Here is a 20839-nt window from a genome sequence, read left to right as displayed (position 1 = left end):
CTCTTCCAGGAGTTCCTTTTTTTTGAGACCATGTCACATTTTTTGCTTTGAGGCTTTGCATGTAGCTCTTTTTGTATTATTGTCCCCATTTTGACTTTCATCTTCTCTGTTACCATATTCATTTTCTATGGCCAGTTTCACTTTTTGTTTTGTGCTCATTCTTCTGCTTATTTGTGACTTTTTACTTTGTGTAAAAGATGAACTCAGCTTCTGGAGTAGAAAGGGTATTGTCCTAAGCTTGTTGTGACAAAACCTGTGACCTTGCTGCTGATTTGTACTTGGGGGTTGGGGTCCCGGTACTCTGACTTGTACTGGGGAGTGTGCTCCTGCTGGCCTGCTTCAGGGGCAAGCTCTCATGGATGGCAAGGCTTAGCCAGTGGCTTTTGCTGGGTGTGGGCTCTCACTGTTGGCTTGCACTGGTTGTTGGCTTACCATAGAACTCAAGGCCTTGCTTCTAGTTTGCATAGGGGCAGGACATTGTTGGACACTTATCTTTGAGTTCACGTCTTCTCTGTCATTGTAGCCTGCCCTTGGCCTACTGCCCTAACTGTGCTGCTTTCCCACCCCAGTAAGAGAAGTCTTTCTTGCTCCTCCTTCAACTTGCCCTAAGCCAGAAGACTTTGTCACTCCTTTAAAACTGGCTCTGAGGCATTATTTTAAGGTTGATTAGAGAATCTGGGAGAACTCAGGGCAGTTCCTACCTCACCCCATCATCTTAGCCACAGAAATATATTATTTTCTTTATACACATAAAAAAAAAAAACTGAATCTGTGAGAACTTCATTGAATCTCGCAAGGTCACAAGTAGCAAGTGTGTGTGTGGTAGGATTTGATCTCATTTCTTCCTGAATCCAAGTCTAGAGGTCTTTAAACTTTTCCACCAATATTACCACATTTTCTAGTAGAAAAGCCTGGAAACAGATTCTTTTCCACTAGGGAATGGTTATATAAACTGTGACAAATACATGAAAATGAATCTTACTGTGTCATAAAAAATAAAAAATATGAAGAATTAAGGTAAAAATGGAAAACTATTGTAAAACTAAGAAAACATATGCCTAATAATTGTGACTATAAACATATACACGTATACATATGTATACTATATATATACATAAACATATGTGTACTATATACATATTTGTCATATATATGTATATGCACATGTATGTATGTGTATATGTATGTATGTATATGTGCATATATGTATATGTATGTGTATGTATATGCTTGTGTATATGTGTATATTTATATGTATGTATGTGTATATATGTATATGTATTTGTGATAGAGGTTGTTTTATTATAATTATATAAACAGAACTTGACTCTAGAGAAGAGTTGAGAAAATGTATCTTTTTTTCCATGGGGGTAGGATATTTCATATATTGTCAGACTCAGTTAATGTGTTGATCAGTTTTACAGAGGTATTGTTTTTTGTTTCCTTTTTTTTTTTTTAATCAGATCAATCATTGGGCATAGGAGGTAGGGAAACCATACATTGGAACATGTAGGTGACATTGAAACAAAATGTATCAACAAAATTTATACTTACCTACACACACACACACACACACATATACATACACACAAGGACATACACACATTTACATGTGCATATATTTCTGTTTATATACACATATATGTGGGTAGATAGCAATAGATAGATGGGTAGATAGGTGTGTTCTGCAGGTTTGACCTGCATCCTAATTTATGAAAAATTTGGGAGCACAATTCAACCCTCTCCCCCCAAAAAAGCCAAACAATTTTAGTACCTTGCATACTAATGATAGTTTTTAGTATTCTTCTATTTCTTCATTAAGGTAAATTTTCTTAAAATGCACTAGTGTAAATGCCCAGAGAAAGGGCATCACTTCTTACAGGAGCTTCTTCACGGAAATTCTTGAGTGACTTTTGGTGAATCTCCTCATCTGAGAAGGTGTTAAGACATGCCTCAGCCTTCTGAAATTGGGCCAGTCTCCAAGGAGGGGATGGTTTGACTTGTGGATGATATTGTCTCATCTTGGTGCCACAGGTTTGGTAGTACCCTTCCTTTGGTCTGATCTTGACCAAGTCATTATAACGTTTTGAATCTTTCTTAATTCTTTTCTGTACCCATTGATTCTTGAACTTCTGCTGGATTAGGTCAGCTACAGTGGCATTTTGATCACTGTGTTGCTTTTTGGACCTAGGTTCCAGCAGCGGTTTCTTTTGTGGTGTGGCTTGATGATAACCCAATCTGAATGAGTGATAATCAGAGGGAGTAACAAAGCCAGCCTGTATAGCTTTTTTAATTGTCTGGGTTTGGTCATAACTCAGTCTGAATGAATGGTACTCAGCAGGAGTAACCAAGCCAGCCTGTACAGCTTTTACATTAAAGTTAAGAAAATTACATGGGGGTTTTCTTAGTGAAGAACTATCTGGTTTTCTCCATTGTCCGATTGTTTCAGCCACACCATCTTCATAGCAGTTTTGCATTCCATACACAAAATCAGATCCTGGTAATATGTTGCAGATTCTTCGGGTTCTTCCTAATTCTGGTTTTAAGATGAGATGATTACAGAACATGGAATTCCTCATACAGCCATGCCTATAGTTCTCCATTTCTGGCTTCAAGTCTGCTTTGCGCAAAGGCCTCAGGGGAGGGAGACAGATATCCTTGATGCTTTTGAAGTTTTTACTTTGGAGTGATTTTCCATATTTGAAAGGTTTTTGTTGTTCAGATGAAGCCATATTATTGGCTGCCCGGCTCACTTTTTTTCCCTTATGGTACGTAGTTTGTTTCTTGTATGTTTCTCTTATGGGTTAAAAACTGTCCAATGTCAGGCTGACCACAATAGTTATCATGGACGACTTCACTAGAGCTTCTCATGGATTAGTGTTTCCTTTCTATGAAGTTAGCTAGAGGAAATAAAATAATACTCCTATTCAGGGATAAAGTGTTTTATTTATCCTATGATGCAGTTTAGATTAATAGAATATTTGAGTAGTTCTATGAAGTTAGACAAATGATGGCAGTCCGTTGTTCCTTTACCTTAAATCAGTCTTGGACGTTGTAGCCTTTCAGTTTACCAAATCTATTTCCAGCTTTTCTAAGTCTTCTTTCTTCTGCTAGTTGCTGTTCTCTATACCTTTATAGAATTTCCTCCTTTGTTCATTGTGACATAATAGAGACTCCTCTTTCTGGTTTATCCTGATTCTGAGAGCTACTTAAAAATGCTGACCTAGGTATGTTAACTCTCATAGTTAGAGACTAATGCTAATAATGCCAACATAAGAGTTTCAAAACTTGTATGCTTCAGCTAACTTTATATGGAAGAAAACTATGTTTCAGGTATATAGATGGCAGCCCTAATCATAACTGGGGATCTTGAATATGAATGTAATTTCTAAGTGCCCTATAGGTAAATTGTTGTGGACGGTTCAGTATCTTGCCATTGGAAAGCAGCACAATTGCACATGTTCAACAATAGATGGTAAATGATAATAAATCAGTGTTATCATTTTTTGAATGTGGATAACAATTGAAATTCATATGGCTTCTTCAAGTTTTCAAAGTGATTAACAGACATTGTTTCACTTGAGTTGCACAACAACCCTATGAAATAGGTTTGAGATCTATTATTATCCCTTTTTTTTAGATAAAATGAACAGAACCTGAAAGAAGTTATGTGATAGTTAAGAAGTGGCAGTGGCAGAATATAAACTTAGTTCTTCCTAACAGTAAGTCTAGGGCTCCCAAGGCCGTACATTCTAAATTTTGGATAGGTTCAGTTGTCACAAGCTTTTTCTTAAATTAACAGGTTGGTCAACTTGCTAGAAGTTTTTCCTTATATATCAACAGATATGCAACTTGCTCAGCAATTGAAATTCTATATATAGTTATCCCCACCAAAAAAAAAAAAAAAAAAGGAAAAAAGGCTATCACTTATATTTTTACATTAATCATTTCCACCCCATTTCCAGGGATGACAATATTTCCTCTTTTACTTAACAAAAAAGAGATGGCATAGTATAATAGAGAGCTTTTCCCAAAGCCAGGAAGACTGAGGTTAAAGTCTTTCCCCAGAAAAATACTGACTCTTGACCTTGGATAAGTTACCTAGTGCTCTAGGTAACTGTCTAAGGTTATAAGTTGCAGCAAAGTGCCAGTCTGAACTGGTAGATTGAGTTTCTTCACTTGGGAATTCCCTCTATCAGTGAAATCACAGGTACAGCCCTTTCCATTTTCCCCACTTATTAGAATACTGCATATGGACACACCTAACAGGGTGACTAGTATATAATTTAGGGCTGCTTTAGACAAAGCGTACTGAACATTGAACACAGTTCTCAGGATCCACTAAGGACTTAATAAATGATTATAAAATGAATGACCTAAGTATTTTAATGAATTACAGCTTGAATATGAATTAGCAGTCTGGTTTTAGTGGGAAGGGATATTTTATATTTACTGTTCTTGCTATACCATTAAATAAAAATATTCCTTTGTGTATGTCTGTGTGTGTATGTGCATGCATGTGTGTATGAATTAGCCCTGTGACATAGCTTCATCAGAAGTGAGTACATGGGGAATTCACAGAATGCCAGGATTTTGAAGTTGGAGGGAACCTCATTGTTCATCTAGTTATATCTATATCTGCAAGACAATTGTAATTATAACACACCTGGTCAGCCATCACATACTTGAAGGTCTCCAATGAAGCTACCCCACTATCTCCCAAGGCAACTGATTTTTCTTTTTAACTGCTCTAATTGTTAGGATGATTGGTTACCTAGCCTCAGTTTGCCTCTTTGAAACTTCTGTTTCTTGTTCTTAGTTCTTATCTTTGTGGCCAAGCTGATCAAGCTATGGGATAGCTACTGCCACTCAGAATCTAGATTCAGACTTAATTGGTTTAACTATTGGGATTATTAAATAATATTGAAAGCCCATGAATATTCTCATTCAAGAAAGTGAAGCTAGCAATCCATCCATACCTTCTTCTCTGGTACATGTCTTCTCATAAACATTATGATTAATTTAATATAGGCCAAAATGGGGCAAGGGTTTTTTTTTTTTTTTATACCTACCCTGCCCTATTGTTAGTTCATGTGTTCTGCTAAATTCTTGAGATATTTTTTGCAAACCATTGTGTACGGAACTCTTCCATCTTGTATGTGTACAGTTCATTTTTTTGAACTCAAATACAATATTAATTTTATCCCTTTTAAATGTTACCTAATTAGACTAGATATTACACTGTTTTAGTCTTTTGAAATTCTTTTAAATCCACACATTGCCATCCAACATGTTGAGATTCTTCTTAACTGTGTCATCCTCAAATTTGATAAGCAAGCCAACTATGCCTTTGTTTTAAAATATCTCATTCCTTTATTTTTAAATGAGGTTATTTATTTAAAACATTCTTTTATTTTTTAATGTTGATTTCCAAATTACCTTCCTCCTACCAGTGAGAAGGCAAGCAAAATAATATCTTTTTTTTTTTTTTTTTGGCTTTACTTGTAAGTATTTTCACATTGTTGTCTTCTGAGTTTACGTACTGGTTTTCCCTGCAACCACAGTAGCTTTGCATGATCAGGTTGTTTTTGTTTGTTGTTGTTTTTTCTCATTTTTCTCCCCTATTCCTTGATTTTGAACTTTATATTAAGGTTAGATTCTCATTACTTGGGGGTGATGAGTCACTGTAACAAGCTTCAGGCTTTTTCATAATGCTGCTTTCAGAGCTAGATCTGGGGGTCTGCAAGTTCTCAGTGCTTCCAAGGTGGTATGATCCAGGCAGAGGTGTGGTCACTACTTGCCTTGTCTGTGCTCTGATATTTATTCAAGCAGGTGTCCTACTCCCTTGCAACCACAAGCACTAGAGCTTTTCTTGGCCCTAGAACTGTGACCAGGTCCCCTGCTCTCTTGCTTCCACAAGAGCTAGTGTTCCTCTCTGCCTTGGAACTTTGTTTAGGGACCTTGTTCCGTTAAGCCTAATCACAAGCACTCCTCTCCTTCTTGGAACTGTGAACCAGAATTGCTTATGGGCAGTAAAATTGCCATTCAGTGCCAGTATGTGCAGAGAGTTCTCCATAATCTCTTTCAAGCCAGTTGCCTGACCCTCTTATTTTCTCTGAATTGAGAGCTCCAAAAGCAACTGCTGCTGTCACCACTGTTCTAGTCCTCTTGAACTCCCACTTCTGGTTCTCCTGCTGGCTGTAGTTGGTATCCAACCCAACATTACAGACCTCTTCTGCTGTTCTCCTAAGTTGTCTTAGGTGGGAAAATGTCTCACTGACTTTTTGTTGACTTAGTTGCTCCAAAATTTGATTTGAGGAGTTATTTTAAAGTTGTTTGGAGGGGAATGTTGAAAGTTCAGCTGGGTTACCATCTATATTCTATCATTTTGTCTCTGCCTCTCTTGTCCTTATTTTGAAATGAATGACCTAAGTATTTCAATGAATTACAACTTGAATATGAATTAACATTTTGGTTGTTGTGGGAAGGGATGTTTTATATTTATTGTTCTTGCTATGCCATTAAATAAAAATATTCCTTTGTGTGTATCTGTGTGTGTATGCATGTATGCGTGTACAAATTAGTACTGTGATATAGCTTCATAAGAAACTTGACTTTATTTCTTTGCATGATAAGTTGCTAGGTAGTACAGTGGACTGAGTGCCAGGCCTGGAGTGAGGAAGACTACTTCTTCTCAGTTCAAATACAGTCTCAGATGCTTACTAGATAGGTGTCCCTGGGCTAGTTACTTACCTTTTTCCCTCAGTTTTCTCATATGTAAAATGAGCTAGAAAAGGAAATTGCAAACCACTCCAGTATCTTTTTTTTTTTTAAATTAACTTATTTAACTTTTCAACATTTATTTCCACAAAATTTTGGGTTCCAAATTTTCTCCCCATTTGTCCCCTCCCCCCACCCCAAAACACTGAGCATTCTAATTGCCCCTATCACCAATCTGCCCTCTCTTCTATCATCCCTCCCTTCCCTTGTCCCCATCTTCTCTTTTGTCCTGTAGGGCCAGATAACTTTCTATACCCCTTTACCTGTATTTCTTATTTCCTAGTACCAAGAAAAATACTCAACAGTTGTTCCTAAAACTTTGAGTTCCAACTTCTCTCCATCTCTCCCTCCCCACCCATTTCATTTGGGAAAGCAGGCAATTCAATATAGGCCATATCTGTGTAGTTTTGCTTCTAATCACTCTTTAGATCCTGTCCCTCCCCAATAGTGTTGACTTCTAATTGCTCCTTCTTCCCACTGCCCTCCTTTCCATTGACCCTCTTTTGCCAGTTGAGTTAGCCTAGTTTTCAAGGTGTGATTTTCTTCAGCATTTTTTGGTGTCTCCTTTAGCAAGGTGTTGACCTGCTTTTCATGCTTTTCTTTCATCTCTCTCATTTCTCTTCCCAGTTTTTCCTCCACCTCTCTAACTTGACTTTCAAAATCCTTTTTGAGCTCTTCCATGCCCTGAGCCCATGGTATATTTCTTTTGGATGTCTGGGATACAGAAGCCTTGACTTTTATGTCTTCCCCTAATGGTAAGCATTGTTCTTCTTCATCCAAAAGGATGTGAGGAGATATCTGTTTACCAAGAAAGTAACCTTCTTTGGTCTCTTTTTCCCCCTTTTTTGGGCATTTTCCCAACCAGTTACTTGACTTTTGGGTCCTTTGTCAAGAGTAGGTATACTCTAGGGACCTGTAAGATATCAGTTCTTCCAAGGTGGCACAATCAAGCGTGTACTGGTCTGGGTGCAGGGAAGGATTTTTGTGCCTAAAATCTTATCAGAGTTTCCTCTCCACAGGCACCTGACCTCCAGTTCTGCCAAGCTAGTGCTAGGGGGGTGGGATTCAGTCAAGCTGTGGGGGCAGGACCACCATTCAGTGCGAGACACAAATCAGCTCCCTCAATGCCACCAGGGGTTTTTACCATCCAGCAATGGTCTCGGGCTGCTGTAGGGGCTGCTGTGAAAACTCTTGCCACCTGCCTGATGTGGCCTCTGCAGGCCACTGCCTGAGGCTGGAGCTCTGGGAAGGCCATTCTCCCTTCCTGACCAGCTGAAAAACCCTGTCACGGACCTTTGGCACTTATGGGTTGAAGGATCTTCGTACCACTGCTGCTGAGACTGGGGATTTGGAGACTGGAGATTCTGCCCCCAGGGCTGTTCATGAGCCATGAGGCATGGCCACGGCTGGGCTGGGCTCCATGCTTGGCTCTGCGTCTGGTGCAACTGACCTTTCCCCTGGGCCTTTCAGGTAACCCTGGGCTGGAAATCTCCTCCACTCTGTTTTTCTCCACTTCTGCTGCTCCAAAATTTGTTGAGAGTTCCTCTCTACAGGTATTTTATGGGCTGTGTGGGGAGACCCTGCATATGTGTGTCGTTTTACTCTGCCATCTTGGCTCCGCCACCCCACTGCAGTATCTTTGCCAAGAAAACCCCAAATGGGATCACAAAGGGTCAGACACAACTGGAAAATGACTCCCAACAACAATTTTTTTTTGCAGTGACTCCACTCCCTGACTCTTGGTACAACCCTTACTTGCAGGAAATTCACATCTGAACAAGACAAGTGAGATATTGGCCATATTAAAAAAAAGGTATGTGTAATTCCTCTTTGTGAAGAATAGGAGGAATGATTCACCATCATATTTCAGAAGTCATTGTGTTGCTTAAATCTCTCATGTCTTTCTAAGTTGCTTTGCTTTATTTATTTGTAGTTACGATATACATCAGGGGTTCTCAATCTGAGATCCATTGACCCCACCCCCACCCCCACCTCTAAACATCCCACCCCACCCCTAAGCTAGATTTCAGAAGTGAGTGAATTTGGACAGTGAAATGTGTCTACATTTTCATCACCTTCCAATTGAAATTTAGAATTTCTTTAAATTATTTAAGAACAATATTTTTGAAAAAGGACCCATAGATTTCACAAGATTGTCAAAAGCAATCACAACATACAAAAAAAAAAGTTCTTAAGGACTTCTTTTTTCTGATTCTGCTTGCTTTACTTCCTAGAGATATTCTGAATTATCTCTGAATTCTTCATGTTAGTAATTATATAGGATAATAATAGTTCATAACATTTATGTGTATTACAATATGTCCTGACATCTCTTAATTCACAGGTACTAATTTAGTTTCAAATTGTTGAGTCAAAGGGTATATGCAGATTATTGAACTTTCTAACATAACAAATTGGTTTTTAGTGAGGTTGCACTAAAAAATTTCTTGTGTATCTTACTCAATCTCCAATAATTTCAATGATTTTTACTGAGGTTTGAAAACAGTATCACTTCATCTTCCCTACGTTTATTTGTCATAATATATTATTCTCCTAGTAATGAAGTCAGTTTGATTCCTTCAAAAATATTTTGTTCGCATTTTGTCAGATGTTTGATAATTTGATAATTTGACTTCATGTAGAAATGTATCTGTAAATTATTATAGATTTTATGGTTATTTTAAATTATATTTGTGTGACCCAAATATAGGAATGGATATTAATTTAATTATTTCAGGTTTCCTTAAAAATGTTGCATATATATATATGTATATATATGTATATATACATATATATACATATATATATGCATCTCTCTGTTAACACATATAGAAATAACTCTATATAGACATTATACATGTGCACGTAAATCTATACCATATGTCTCTGTCTTTCATAAGTATGTTTTTGGTATGTTTTAATAGATTAAGCCTTATGCATTTTATAATAGTGAAAGGGGTTTTTCTTTCTATTGTTTATTCCTGTTTTTTTGTAATTTCTATAAAGAAATACTTACAGATTTTCATAAATTCATTTTATTTCTCAGTATTTTGTTGAAACTATTAATTATCCCTGTTAAATTATTTGCTGTTTTCTGGGGTTTCCTAATTAAATTGTCATTACATATGTAAATAAGAATAATTATTTTTCCTCTTTGAAAAGTTTAAAATTACTTTCCAAATCTTTTGCTATCCCTGGCATTTCTATGTCAAATGATATTTTTACATTTATTGGGTATCTCAGTTGTTTAGGTTTAAAATAAATTCTTTAATGTGTTTTAAAATTCCCCTTACATAACTGTTTTTTAATAAGGTTTTGTTTTGGCTTTGTTGTTGTTTTCATGATGATTGAACTTTGTAATTATATTTTCCTGCAATGGTGACAGAAACATTTGATTTTTAAAATATTTTTGTATTTTTAATTAATATTGTGAAATCATATTTGTATCCCTCATATAAAGGTAATTAGGTAGTTATTTCTGTTTGTGAAAGGGCTCTGACTCTCTCACTAGAGCTGTACTAATATTTTTTTGTCAGTATTCATTAGCAACATTGCTTTATAGTTCTGTTTCTCTAATTTATCTCTCCTTATCTTAGGTATTTACATCTTATTAATTTCAAAAAAAGGTATTTTAAAAGTGTGTTATTTTGTAATTATTGAGTATGTTTTAAGAGTGTATAACTTTTAATTTAATTTTAATTGCTAGATTACATCTATAAATGCATCAGCACATGAGGTCTTCCTTTTCAATTGCTGTTTTCTACCTTATTTATTTTCACTTTGTGGTATTTTGTTTTAGAACGCTTTGCTGTAAATTTAGGTATTTTATATTTTGTAGGTGTATTTTGTTTTGTAAGTTGTGAAAATAAAGTAAAATGTGAAAAATTCACATGTTCTAACAGACTTTGAAATAAAGCTTTTATGATTGGTATGAATGGCTTGTGATCTATATTATTGAAGAAACATCCAAATTAATGAGATGAAAGATTAATTTTAATATTGGAGTGCTTAAGGTAATTTTACTAGCATATTATGTGCAGTGTTTTGATAATTTTTAAAAATTCTCTTTCTAAGAATTCACTTCTTTTTTTTATTTGTTTTTGCCCTTTAAAAAGTAGGTTACTTAAAAATTTGTTGATCTTTGTACTTTCAGATTAGTTTTTAGTTTTGTTTGCATGTCTATGTTTTCAGTGGATCAGTTTTAGTTTTGTTAATCATTTTTACATTAACGTTCTGTATTTTTTCTATTTCTACTTTAATTGTCAGCTTCTCTTAATTTTTGTATGGTGCCTGATCATTATCTTTCTCATTCACGTAATATTACCTATACCTGTGACATATTATTTTATAAGCATATTATTTAAGATATCATTATTAAATATCCAATTTTCTAAGTCTTTTGCTATATTAATTACTATTTTATTGAAGTAGCTACTTTAAACAATATGCTTATTCTTTATGTTTTCTGTATTTGCTTATATATTGAAAAAATTCATTTTTCTCTTACCATGTGGCATATTTTCTTAAACATTGTATGATGAAGAGAAATGTATATATTATATTCTTTCAAATTGCCATTAAAAAAGATGTCAAGTTCTGGAGTGATCTGGGATTTCCTTCTCCAGTTTATTTTACCAATGAGGAAATTTAGGAAGATGGTGGAGTAGAAAGACACACATATGCTAGCTCTGAACCCACAGCCCATAAAATATCTGTAAAGAACTCCCAACAAATTCTGGAGCAGCAGAAGACACAGAACAATGGAGTGGAGGAGATTTCTGCTCCAGAGATCCCTGAAAACCTGACATGAAAGGTCTGTCGTGCACCAGACCTGGAGCAGAGCCCAGCCCTGCCTTGGCTGCCCAGCACCACTGGGAGGAGCAGATCTGAGCAGGCTTCAGGGACAGAATCTCTGGTGGCATGGGTCCTTCCACCCATGGGCGCTGGGGATGAGTGAGAGGGTCTCTTTGGCAGGCCAGGAGGGGAGTGGGGTGTCCCCATAACTCAGGCCCCCTCGGGAGGCAGCAGCTGAGGCAGCAGCAGAGGTGGCATGGGATGGGGACTCCCCAACCAAGCAGGAGCTCAGATCCATTGTTGAAGGTCTCTGCATAAACCTCCTGAGGGAACTGAGCTCAGTGTGGTGGCCCTGCCCCTATCCGAGCAGCTGAACTTAATCTCACACTTGCAGCCCCACCCCCACCCAAAGCCCTGAGCCTAGGAAGCAGCATTTGAATCTCAGACCCCAAGTGCTGGCTGGGTAGATCTGGAGGCATGGTGGGGGTGGAAAGAAAACTCAGAAGGCAAGTCACTGGCTGGGAAAATGCCCAGAAAAGGGAAAAAAAATAAGACTACATAAGATTACTTTCTTGGTGAACAGATATTTCCTCCCTTCCTTTCTGGTGATGAAGAACAAGACTTACCATCAGGGAAAGACACAGAAGTCAAGGCTTCTGTATCCCAAACATCCAGAATAAATATTCCATGGGCTCAGGCCATGGAAGAGCTCAAAAAGGATTTTGAAAATCAAGTAAGAGAGGTGGAGGAAAAACTGGGAAGAGAAATGAGAGAGATGAAAGAAAAGCATGAAAAGCAGGTCAACACCTTGCTAAAGGAGACCCAAAAAAATGTTGAAGAAAATGACACCTTGAAAACTAGGCTAACTCAATTGGCAAAAGAGGGTCAAAAAGCCAATGAGGAGAAGAATGCTTTAAAAAGAAGAATTAGCCAGATGGAAAAGGAGGTTCAAAAGCTCACTGAAGAAAATAGTTCTTTCAAAATTGGAATGGAACATATGGAGGCTAATGACTTTATGAGAAACCTAGAAATCACAAAACAAAACCAAAAGAATGAAAAAATGGAAGATAATGTGAAATATCTCATTGGAAAAACAACTGACCTGGGAAATAGATCCAGGAGAGACAATTTAAAAATTATGGGACTGCCTGAAAGCCATGATCAAAAGAAGAGCCTAGACATCATCTTTCACGAAATTATCAAGGAAAACTGCCCTGAGATTCTAGAACCAGAGGGCAAAATAAGTATTCAAGGAATCCACCTATCACCTCCTGAAAGAGATCCAAAAAGAGAAACTCCTAGGAACATTGTGGCCAAATTCCAGAGTTCCCTGACCAAGAAGAAAACATTGCAAGCAGCTAGAAAGAAAAAATTCATTCATTCATTCATTCATTCATTCATTCATTCATTCATTCATGTATTCATGTAACTTACATACTGGAGGATACGCAATTTCTTTTCATGTTTTGAGAGATCTTATCAAGACAGGTGCTCCTTCCAATGGTACAGACGACAAATAGTCCACACCTTCTCATGTGATTAGTCCATGCCATATAAATTCTCAAGACATTTCATGGATAACATTGGATGACATGAGATAAAGTGAGATAAAATATGTAAAGTGTTTGTGACACTTAAGTGCTAAGTAAAACTGGATCAAAATAATGCTATTTATTCTCCTTATATTACCACTGTTATTATGAATAGTTCATTCTAATTTTATAACTGACAACTTCCTTTTATCGTCATATATCTCTCTGGTGATGTCATTTATGCAATTTTTCCTTCAGAATCTTTATTGATAATGTGCTGTAGCATATTCACATCTATAGTGAACCTTTCTATTGCCTTTTGGGTGAGGAGAAAAATTTATACAAATCATATTCTAGAGTAGATCACACTCTTATAGTAATAGAATTGACTGAAAGGCATAGTGAATACAAAATCTCACTATACCTATTTTTAGGGTGGAAAAGTATTTGATTTATTTAAATATGAATGCAAATTCCTTTTAAAGCTTGTCCTTTCCTGCATGTGTAAAGACCATTAAATTGTGAGCTCCTTAAGGGTCAAGATTTTTTCCTCTTTTTGTATCTTTTTTGTACAATGTGTGGTACATAGTAGGCACTTAGTAAATGTCTGTTGACTGACTGAGAAGAGAGATTTCAGGATTTAAGGATAGCAGAAAGGATGCTATCAGAATGTTGTCATTGAGTCATTTCAGTCATGTCTGACTCTGTGATCCCACTTCAGGGTTTTCTTGGCAGAGAAACTGGAGTGGTTTGCTATTTCCTTTTCCAGATCATTTTACAGATGAGGAACTGATGCAGGGTTAAGTGACTTGCCCAGAGTCACACAGCTGGTAAATGTCTGAGGCCAGATTTGCACTTAAGATGAGTCTTCCTGATTCCAAACTATGTGCTCTTCCAAACATAGTGCTCTATCCACTATGCCACCTAGCTGCCTTTTAGATTTGTTTTGTTGTTCATTTGTGTCTGATTCTCCTGATCCCATTTCCTTCTCCAGGTCATTTTACATAGCCTCAGCAAAAGATGAAAAAGACATCACGTAATATTAAAACTATGTGAGTGGATATAAAGAGCTGAATATGGTAGATACTTTGAAAATAGAATTTACAGGATTTGGCTAATAATTGGTTAGTAGGAGTGAAGAAGAAGGAAGAGTCAGAGATTACTAGAAGTGAGTGAATCCAAGTGACTGGAAAGATGATGGATTCCTCCACAAAAAATAGGTAAGTTTAAAGGAAAAAGGGTAGCTTTAAAGAGAATTAGATTTTGGGAATGTTTAATTTACTGATTGGATACTCCAAGTGGAGCTGTCCATCAATTGGTTGAAGAAATAGGATTACAACTAAGGATAAATTATGACTATATGAATAGATTCAAAAATCACTTGAGTAGAGATAATAATTGAACAAATAAATAAATATCAGGTCAACATGGGAAAATATACAGAGAGCAGAGAAAAAAATTGATGATACCAAGATGCCCTCTTTTCAGGGACATTCATGATAAATGGGTGAAAGATAAATGTGACACAGGAAAGAATATTCAGAAAGAATGTTTAGATGGGTATCAAGAGAACCAAGAGATAAGAGAATCCCTGAAGTAAAGAAAGATGAAAGTATACAGAATAAATGGGATAGTGAAGAATGAGGAATGATAAAGAGCCATCCTATTTAGCAATTAAGAGATCGTTGGTAACCTTTAAGAAAATAGTTTCAGCTGTGTTACAAGTTATACAGTAAGAGGAAGAGAAGTAAGTGAGTAGTGAGGAAGAGAGGCATGGATTATTAAATGACTCTTTTTTGGAGTTTGGTGGTGAAAGGAGCTGAGTTCCTTTTAATTTTTTTCAAAAAGAATTTATCAAGCACACATGATACACACATGACTGTAGGATATGGGGAAACCAAGCCAAAAAAATCCCTAACATTAATAATAATAAATAATAATATGTAGCTCTTTAAGATTAATAATTCATATTAGTGTTTTACATTATCTCATTTGCTCAAGGACTTTACTTTCTACATGTGAGAATGAAGCATAAACACAGATAAGTACAAAAATATATACAATGTAAATACTAATTAATTTGAAGTTTGCAGGACGAAAGTGACAACAATTGAGAGGATTGGACAATATAAGGTAGGGGATTGAGGATCAGAGATTTAGAGCTAGAAGGAATCTTTGAAGTCATCAAATCCCACCTCTTTGTGTTAAAAATGAGGAGAGGAAAGTACATAAAGATTAAGTAATTATCAGTGAGTCATACAGTAAGTAAATTTGTGAAATGATATTTGGACCTAAGGCAACCTAACTTCACATCCAGCGGTCTGCCCACCATATCACTTTGATTCTGTGATGGAACTCGAATTGAACCTTAGGAATTGTAGGAGGTAAAAATGAAGAACATTCTAGGCCTGAGAGACATGTATAAAAGAATGGGGGGAAGCAAGTGGGCCAGTTTAGATAAGTATAAATGAGGAAAATATTTGCAATTAGCCCATAAAAAGTTAGTTGCAGCCAGCTTGTCAAAGTCATTTATCCATTTTGACCTTATATTGGAATACAGTTTGAGATGTTGGTCTGTGCCTAGTTTCTGCCACTGTTTTCCACTTTCCCCAGTAATTTTTGTCAGATACTGAGTTCTTACCCCCAAAGCTTGGATTCTGGAGTTTTATCAAAGGCTAGTAGATTATTAGTCATTTACTATGATCTATTGCGTATTTTATATTGTCCCCTGATCTATCACTCAGTTTCTTAGTCAGTATCAGATTGTTTGAATATTTACTCATTTAAAATATAGTTTGAAATCTGGAACTACTAGGATACCTTCCTTAACATTTTTTTCCCAATGATTCCATTGATTTTCTTGACTGTTTCTTCTTCTAGAAAAATTTTATTACTATTTTTCTAGCTCTGTAAATTAATTCTTTGGTAGTTTGATTGGTATGACACTGGCTTGTCATTTTTATAATATTGGCTCAACCTACTGATAATCAATATTTTTTTTCTAATTGTTTAGATCTGACTTTATTTATGTAATCTCCAGGTTTGTGTTGGTATGTGGATTCCAAAATATTTCAAAATATTTCATACAGTGTGCAATTGTTTTAAATGGAACTTCTCTTTCCCTGCTATGTTTTATTGGCAGTATATTGAAGAATCAAGTATATGTGGGTTTATTTAACATCCTGCAACTTTGCTGAAGTTATTAATTGTTTCACCTATTCTTTAGTTGATTCTGTAGGTCTCCCTAAGTATTTATTGTTGTTCAAATGTTCAGTGAATTCCAACTCTTCTTGACCTCGTGTGGGTTTTGTTGGCAGAGATATGAGAGTGGTTTGCCAATTCTTTCTTGAGTATATTAAGACAAATACAGGTCAGATAAATTGCCAAGGGTCTCACTGCTAATGAGTGTCTGAAGCTGCATTTGAACTCAGGGTTTCCTAGCTCGAGGATTAGTGCTCTATCCACTGAGCCACCTAGCTGCCTCCCAAGTGTACCATCTCTAAGTTTGCCATCATACCATATGCAAAAAGTGATAGTTTTGTTTTCTTGTTGCCTGTTTTTATTCCTTCTTTTTCTTTTTCTTGTCTTATTTCTATAGCTAGCAATTCTAGTACAATGTTGAATAATAGTGTTGACGATGGGCATCCTTGCTTCACTCCTGAAGAAAGCTTCAGGTTTATCGCCATTATACATAATGCTTACTTTTGGTTTTGATACTTCTTATCATTTTGAGAATTACTACATTGATTTCCATGCTTTCTAGTATTTTTAATACAAATGGGTATCATATTTTGTGAAAAACTTTTTCAGCATCTGTTAATATAATCGCATGATTTTAATTGTTTTTGTTATTAATATGGTCAATAATATCAAAAGTTTTGCTAATATTGAAACAACCCTATATTCCTTATATGAATCTTAATTGGTCATAATGTATGATATTTGTGATCTATTTTTGTAATCTCCTTAGCAAAGTTTATTTAAAGATTTTTTGCTATATTAGTAAAACCACGAAAGAAATGTTTTTACAGAATTAGACAACATAATAGCATAATTTATTTAGATGAACAAAAGATAGAATATCAAGAAGGGTAGTAAAAAAAGAAATAGGAATGAAAGGGAAATAGCATTTCCAGACCTTAAACTGTTTTCTAAAGTAGCAATCATAAAGTACTCTTTGGTGGTGTTGAAAATGGAAATAGATCAGTGGACTAGATTCTATAATGAAGAATCAGAAATAACTGACCTCAATAAATCTGTGTCTGATACATCTTCAAACATAAATTATGTAAGAAATAATTCCATTTTACATAAATGATTGTTGGGAAAACTAAAGATGTCTGACAAAAAATTAGGTATAGGCTACTTCTTATATCATAGTCTGCAGTAATTTAAGGATTTGTATGTGATCTGAATATTAATGATCATTTCATTAAAAAAAAGAAGAAAGGCATATCATGTATTTTTCACAACTGTGAGTAGAGGATGATTTTATAATCAGATGAGAAATGGAAGCAACTACAAAACTTCTAGATCACTTTGCTTACAAGAAATTGGAAATCTTATGCACAAACAAAATTAATCCAACTAGGATGAGAATAGGAACATAAAAGCTGTCCACTACATATAATCTTTGTACCAAATATCTTTCCTAAGAACTTGATAACTTAATATGTTTGTGTGTATTCACCTACAACTAATAGAAATATATGATGAAAAACCATTCCCCTATAGGGCTAAAGGATGCTAATAAATAATTCTTGGAAAATGAATTGCAAGCTGCTAATAACTATATGCAAAAGTGTGTTCTAAATCCTTAATAAAAAGAAGAATACAAATCAAAAGAATCCTGATGTTTCAAGTCACACTAAAGAAATTACGAAAAATGTAAAAAGTTAGGAATAATCAGTGTTGACTGATTTGGGCTCTTGGTGTCTTTTAGTGTGAAGATAATTGGAACTGCTTTATTCAATACTGGTGGATGACATTCTGTTGAGAACCATATATTCAGCTCAATTCTCTTGAATTTTGTCCTTATCACGCATCAAAGTGGCTCCATAAGTACTGAGTAGTAGCCCCATAGGTCTTTGGCCCATAGCCTTCAGGGTATCATAAAAATGTTTTGGATTGTTACTGTAAGTGTTAAATTCAATTTCATCTTCCTTCTTACTGAACCAAGAATTCTATATCTCTCTAAGCTTCACTTACACTTTATTTTTGATGGAGTTAAATTGTTGCCTTCTTAGAGACAGATGAACTATGCTGCTAGGAAACCCTGAGGTGTTCAATTTTTTTTTTGCGTTTTTATTTTAGCAGCTTCTATGTTTCTACATCATATTTGTCAAACGAATCTTGATGTTTGTGAGTGTTCTGACCCAGATGAGTAAATGTAGTGCTGTTCACCAAATCTCTGAAAGTTGATCACTCCTTTTCTGCTCCAGTGTTGGTAACAGTGGGTTGGTTCAGTTCTCCCTCCAAATCAGTCATAACCTTTTAACACATGAAGAAGTGTTTTAATCTCTTGACACTGAGTCTTCCATTGTCATTATGCCTTTGCGTCACTGCTTTTGTTGAATACAAATCTTTAACTTGCAGCAAATAAGTCCGTGATTGGTACAGCACTCTGTATCACACACCAGCTTCTTCACTCTTACATTCTTTCTGTCTCTTCTCTTTACAATGACATAGGTTATTAAATGCTAGTGTTTGCTGAGAGGTTGCATCCATGAAGTTTTTTTGTGTGTGTTTATGTAAATGAAAGACAGTGTTAGTGATGAGAATGTCATGAGACACACAGGCCTTCAATATTAAGTCACTCTCACTGTTGCTGTTTCCTACACCATTCCTCCCAAGGATTCAGAGTCATGTCAGATAGTCTTTGTCTATTCTGGCTTTAAAGTTATCTAGAGTTACAAGTTTGTCCTCTTTTGGCACAACGATGATGAGGGTCTCCAGGCCTTCAAAAAAAATTTTTTGTCCTCATCAAAGTTTGCTGTGGTGGGGATACATGTTCTGATGTTTGTGTCATGGCACTTTACTGCAAGTGGCAATCACATTGTCATTGCCCTGTCATTTACTCCTTATGGAACACATACAGGCTTGTTGAATAGATTAGATTTGATTGTGAAACCATTCCAGCTTCACATTGTTCCCTATCACTGCAGCCACTCCAGAGAAGTGTGTATCCAGTTCTAACTTCTGTAAGCTGGCTTTCATTTGTCAGCCTTGTTTCATGCAAGGCTGCTATCTGGCTGCAATACCTGCTCAGTTTTCTTGGAATAGGAGCTGTTTGTGTTTCAGGTCTATTAGATTTCTTTTTGTCCATAAGTGTGTACACATTCCATATATCAATGTTGAGTGTAACCATCTTTACAAAAGTTTTTGTACGTGTGTGTGTGTGTGTGTGTGTGTTTTGACTACAGGGTGGAATCTTCATTGGCCTAATTAGCAGGCCTAGGTTAGGTGAAGCAGATAATTTCAGGACACCTTTCTAACCCCTTCCTTATTCTGGGAGGTGAGTAGTACACTGCTTAGACACCCAGGGGGCTGCTGACTTTCATTATGTTTCAATTCAATGAGAAAATAATCTTGTGTGAAGTAAGTTGTGGCTATAGCTCCCAAAGTATGTGGCCCACAGAATGCTAATGATGACTTTGAGGTAGTTAAAATAGTATGAAAATAAAATAGTAAACTGTCACCTAGTAAAATAATAAAAGTAAATTAGTTGAATGATAAAAATATAACCCAATAAAACTGTAAAATTATTGAATAGTAATATGATAAAATAATGAATTAGTAAAGTAGTAAAATGCTTTGGGTGACACCTTTTGACTCACATGAAATTGTATGTAAGGTGGCAGAGTTGCACAAAGTTGTCAACCTCACTCTTCCAGAGTCATCAAAATCCAGTGACAAGACAAGTCAGGTGGTGACTGTATGCAGTGGATGACTGGTTTTTCTGGTGTCTGTCCAAGCTCTAAGCACTACACAACACCTGCTTCTGCAACCTTCATGACCTATTGAAACAAAATGTTCACACCTGCCTATTCTGCCAGAGAAGTCTTTGCATGCTTGAAGTAGAGGGTCCCCCAACCCCCAAGTCAGGAATGAGTTTGAGACCTGTCAGTTACCCACAACTTGGTTTAGACTGTGTGCTGAGGCAGTTTTACCAGGGTGTGTCCCTTGTATGCCATAACTTCTTGGAGCCACAAGTGAGAACTGGGTGGTACGTTGATAGCAAAATTGATAAGCTGCCCTGAAAAAGACTCAACAATCTTCATACTAGAGGTAATAGTCCTCTCTTTACACTCCAGAAAGCTTCACTATCTCTGTGGACTCACTTTTCACATTTTGATTGTGCTCATGAAGTCCTCATGGCAGTGTGGAAACCTTTGGCCAGTAGATCTTCCTGTTTTATGCCTCACTTCAGAGAATGATGGAATTTCAGAGATGGAAGGGGCTTCCATAAGCATCTGAACCAATATGTACCTGGAAAAAAAATTCCTCCTACAATATATATATAATTAATCCTCATCCTAACTTGTTTTTAAAGATCCCCTATGAAAGAGGATATACTACAACCCACAGAAAACCCTTCAATACTTTTTTGTTGTTCATTATTCAGTTGTCTCTGACTCTTCGTTATCACATTGACCATATTGTCCATGGGATTTTCTTGGCATACAAACTGGAATAGTTGCCATTTTCTTCTGTACTTCATTTTGCAGATGAGA

At 36.1% G+C, this 20839-nt stretch overlaps 1 protein-coding gene across 1 annotated transcript; it reads right to left on the bottom strand.

Moving 5' to 3' along the window:
* Positions 1–1744: 1744 nt before the first annotated feature.
* Positions 1745–3114, bottom strand: LOC140513049 (cilia- and flagella-associated protein 77-like). Its single transcript, XM_072622339.1, has 2 exons — positions 3034–3114; positions 1745–2900 (listed from the first exon to the last, which is right to left on the bottom strand). The coding sequence occupies exon 2, from the start codon at positions 2730–2732 to the stop codon at positions 1833–1835; it is 900 nt and encodes a 299-aa protein (XP_072478440.1). The 5' UTR covers positions 2733–2900; positions 3034–3114; the 3' UTR covers positions 1745–1832.
* Positions 3115–20839: the final 17725 nt, after the last annotated feature.

The sequence above is a fragment of the Notamacropus eugenii genome, chromosome 7 (assembly GCF_028372415.1).
Source record: "Notamacropus eugenii isolate mMacEug1 chromosome 7, mMacEug1.pri_v2, whole genome shotgun sequence".
Taxonomy (NCBI): Eukaryota; Metazoa; Chordata; class Mammalia; order Diprotodontia; family Macropodidae; genus Notamacropus; species Notamacropus eugenii.
The sequence above is the reverse complement of the archived record's forward strand: the minus strand, read 5'-3'. Positions and strand labels throughout refer to the sequence as shown.

Coding starts and splice junctions, on each gene's coding strand:
- LOC140513049 (XM_072622339.1), bottom strand. CDS start 2,732: ATGGCTTCATCTGAACAACAAAAACCTTTCAAATATGGAAAATCACTC.